Genomic DNA, 4,013 nt, shown 5'->3' on the forward strand with positions numbered 1-4,013 from the left:
TTACGTAACATTTCCAGATTGTCTATTTTTTCACTTATCACAAATAAAGCAGAGTACACCAAAGCATATGTGTCCGGAGGAAGTTTTTGATTTCAAAAAATTGTTTTCGGATATGGAACAGTTTCTATATTGTTACAAGCAGACTGCAAGAAAGGTCCTTGTGTGCCAAGTGGGTCAAGAGAACCACTTAAATGTATATTATTATTTATGCATTATTTATTATTTATTTAAAATCTAGGTATCAAATGACAAGGACTTTTATTGATAACAACTATGGAGTGTATTATACATATTATATAAATAAATAAAGAATTATGTGATCAATATGTATATAAGCATATTGAAATATTGTTTCTGAACATTCTCGAGCCTGTACATCGGTGACATGATGATTTCTCTTCCTCTGTTGCCAGTGCTTCTAATATCTGCTGGTAATGTTACTTTTTCACTGTTTAATTTAACTATACAAAGAATAGCAAACCTGCCTTTTAATGCTGTTCATGATACAATCGGCTTTGAGATGCAAGGAAAAGAAAAGGAACCACATTATGTTTTCTTAAGCATGCATAATAATATTCCTGTATTTCTTTTTTACAGTAACGGCAGAGATTGGTACAGAGAAATGGGACTACGTCACAGTTCGTCCCGGGGCCCACCTTTTTTATTGGCTGTATCACACAGTTTCACCAAGCGGAATCGATGAAGTCCCTCTCATCATGTGGCTTCAGGTATAAACGATATATGCATACATTATACTTTCATGTAAATTAGTTGAAGAACAAAACTTCTCCTCTTCTCTCTATCTTGAGCATCTCTCTCCAGTTCTCCCCAAGTTAGCTGGTGGTCTCTCATTTCCTTTCCATCAAGTTCTTTGCCATGTGGTCTTTGGCCCACCAATTCTAATACTGTACTTGTACATAATTTAGCGTATTCAATATTTTTTGGTGAATTTTATTTCAAGAAAAAAATAAAGCCATTCTATCATACGTATTTAATGAATTGAAGGGAGGACCAGGTCAATCGTCTACTGGCATGGGGAATTTCCAGGAGATTGGTCCATTGGATGTGTCATTGAATAAAAGGAGCACCACATGGGTAACTCAAGTTTTTCAACTGTGTCTTTGATTTCCTTTTTAATATATTGTTGATTTTTAAGTACATGTGCCTGTATTGCTTCCTACCTTTAACTAAATACAAATAGACATTTTAAAATCATTTTGTTTTCGTGGTTGGTAGATAACGATCAAAGAATATTGCGATACTGTGAAATCACATATTTCCGTGATGTTAATTTTTCGTGGTCTGAGTAAAAACTCTTGGTTCGTGGGAATTTGAATTCGTGGATGAAGAATTGTTGAGTAGTTATGTAGTCTATATTTCCATTTCGTGGTGGACAAGAATTCGTGGTCTCTTCATACCTCGAAAATTAACTCCGACGAATATTTGTGATTTCACCGTATTTCAAAAATTTTGTGGAGTATATTAAATTTTGAATCGCTTTAAACACGAAAACAAAGAGAAGTAACCCCATTTCTACAAACAATTTGTATTTTTTACAGTAGTACAGTCTAATTTTATCTGTTTTTTTTTAATACTTGTACAATGATTTAAAAAAACTTGTCGGTGATCTCTAAGTTAAGAATAAGAGTATGATGAGGAAATTGATGATGATGATGATGTTGTTGATGTTACGATGAAAATTATGATGTTTATGATGATGATGATGCTGTTAATGATGATGATGATGATAACGATGAAAATGATTATGATTATGTTTATGATGATGATGATGATAAATGATGATGATAATTATGTTGGTGTTGTTGATGATGATGACAGTGATGATGTTGTTTTGCTGTTGTTGATGATGATAGTGATGATAGCTTTCAGAGGCCAGTATTCTGTTCGTGGACAGCCCAGCCGGATCTGGATATAGCTACGTTGAGTCTGATTCTTTGTATTGCACAAGCACAGACATGATTGCATCTGATATTATTACCTTTCTTGGAATATTCTTTAAAAGTACGAACGGAAAGCCATTTCAGGTATGTGGTTCTTAATGTCTGTCGTATCACAATTTTTAAATAATACTACAGACATAATTCTTTTACCATACTATGAATATACATGTAAAATATTCATAAACTATGTTTAAAAAAGAGACTTTATATATGCATTATTATTCTAGAAAGCACCGTTTTACATTATGACTGAGTCCTATGGAGGGAAAATGACTACTGTTATTGCAGATCTACTAATTCAGGTGATTTAGTTATACAAGTATTTCACACAATTTTGCTACGATGCGTAGAAATATAGATTTATAAACTATCTAGTGAGTTTAATGAAGATAATTTATCAATTTGCACAAAATCAATAAAGGTTTTTACTCTTTACTCCCTAAGAAAACTGTCAGATTTTTAAAAAAATATTTAACATGCTTAGAATAAAGCTCGCATTATTCATTTCTTGAGAAGACGAGTTTAATTGTTCTAGAGATGCTATATCATGCAAATATAATAAATGATATCAGAGGCATTTACACAGACGTATGAAAACAATCTTTTTGCATCATATAAAATGGTTTAGATCAAGACCACTGCAAAGCGGATGAATACAAGTACCACTGCGGTCCGTACGTTAACGTTAAGCACACACACATCCACCCAAATACACACACTTCTAGGCGCTTTAATATGTCCCCTTTAACGTCATTGTTTAATAATATACATTTATTGACTGGGTTCGAAGGCAACATGCGTTTTGTCGAACCCAAGAACAAAACTGTTTGATTCGAGGGTCGACAAAACGCATTTTGCCAGAGGACACAGTCAATAGATGTTTTGTTAAACCTTTAATTTTTTGCACACAACATTAACTTGTAATGTGTTTCGTGATGTGACTTCAGGTCCGTCATTGTTGAACACCAAAAATGAGATTAAGCTCTCACACCTATTCTGTGACATAAGCGGTCCAATATCTGATCGACAGGTCCAACATCATAACTCACTCGGCGATCAAACATCGATTCAATATGCCCCCTCAGTAAAACCTTAGAAATGTTGGACTTATTTCGTATAGATTCGTATAGGAACATATTTTTAAGGTACATGTATAACGATTGATTTTATATATTTTACAGGCAATATCGGAAGGAAGAGTGAGTTGTTCCTTTGTTGGCGTGACACTTGGGGCACCTTTTATTCATCCAGCGAAGACAGCTCAGAGTTATGCCAGCTATTCATTAGCCAGCGTGAGATCATTTTATTGTTCTCCCTTGTGGTCTAGCTCACTAAACCAAATAAATAAATGCATAAAATGATAAATGCCAAATAAATGAGTTGGAGAAAAAGCTCTTCTGAAATGATTTTTTCTCAGTTACACCCAAGTATGAAATCAATGCGTGAAACTAGTTTTGATAATTGAACAGTAAAATATTTTTACAATGTAGTCACTTATTGACGAAGATGAGGCAACAAATTTGTTGAATAAATACAAGTCGATTGAGAAATGCATCGCAAATAGACAGTGGATGTGTGCATACAAGAACATGAACCAGATGTTGGGAAATCTTCTACTCTTCACCAATGGGGTCAACTTGTACAACATTCTTGAATGGCAGGATACGGATAAAGTATCAACATCAGCTAATGCCTCCAGCTTTTCATTTAAAAGAGGTATTTTATCTACAATAATCATTAAAGCGGTTAATTTATGAAGCACATTTTGTTCTACCTTATTTTGCGACGATTTTCAGCCATCACATAGGGAAAAATGCAACACTTGAACAAGCTAGTATGTGCGAACTATACGCTGTACATGCATGCACAGAATTATTCAAAATTAAAAATCCCTGCTTCAAATAACATAAAATTTGATTTTGACAATATCAATAAACCGATAAATCTGAGGTTTCATGTTATTCTAAGATTTTAATATATCAAATAACTGATTTGCATTTAAGAAAATATCAAAATAATATTTATATTAATGCAATAAGTATTTTGACAGTT

The 4,013-nt window shown here is 33.4% G+C and overlaps 1 protein-coding gene across 1 annotated transcript; it reads left to right on the plus strand.

Moving 5' to 3' along the window:
- The first annotated feature begins 287 nt into the window (after nt 1-287).
- Nucleotides 288-3,733, plus strand: LOC134277846 (retinoid-inducible serine carboxypeptidase-like). The gene is made up of 7 exons (XM_062760148.1): nt 288-431; nt 598-728; nt 1,006-1,095; nt 1,884-2,045; nt 2,189-2,263; nt 3,143-3,253; nt 3,452-3,733. The coding sequence occupies exons 1-7, from the start codon at nt 386-388 to the stop codon at nt 3,716-3,718; spliced, it is 882 nt and encodes a 293-aa protein (XP_062616132.1). The 5' UTR covers nt 288-385; the 3' UTR covers nt 3,719-3,733.
- Nucleotides 3,734-4,013: the final 280 nt, after the last annotated feature.

Source organism: Saccostrea cucullata, unplaced genomic scaffold (genome assembly GCF_032062105.1).
Source record: "Saccostrea cucullata isolate Sc308-1 unplaced genomic scaffold, CSIRO_AGI_Scuc_v1 ctg14145, whole genome shotgun sequence".
NCBI lineage: Eukaryota > Metazoa > Mollusca > Bivalvia > Ostreida > Ostreidae > Saccostrea > Saccostrea cuccullata.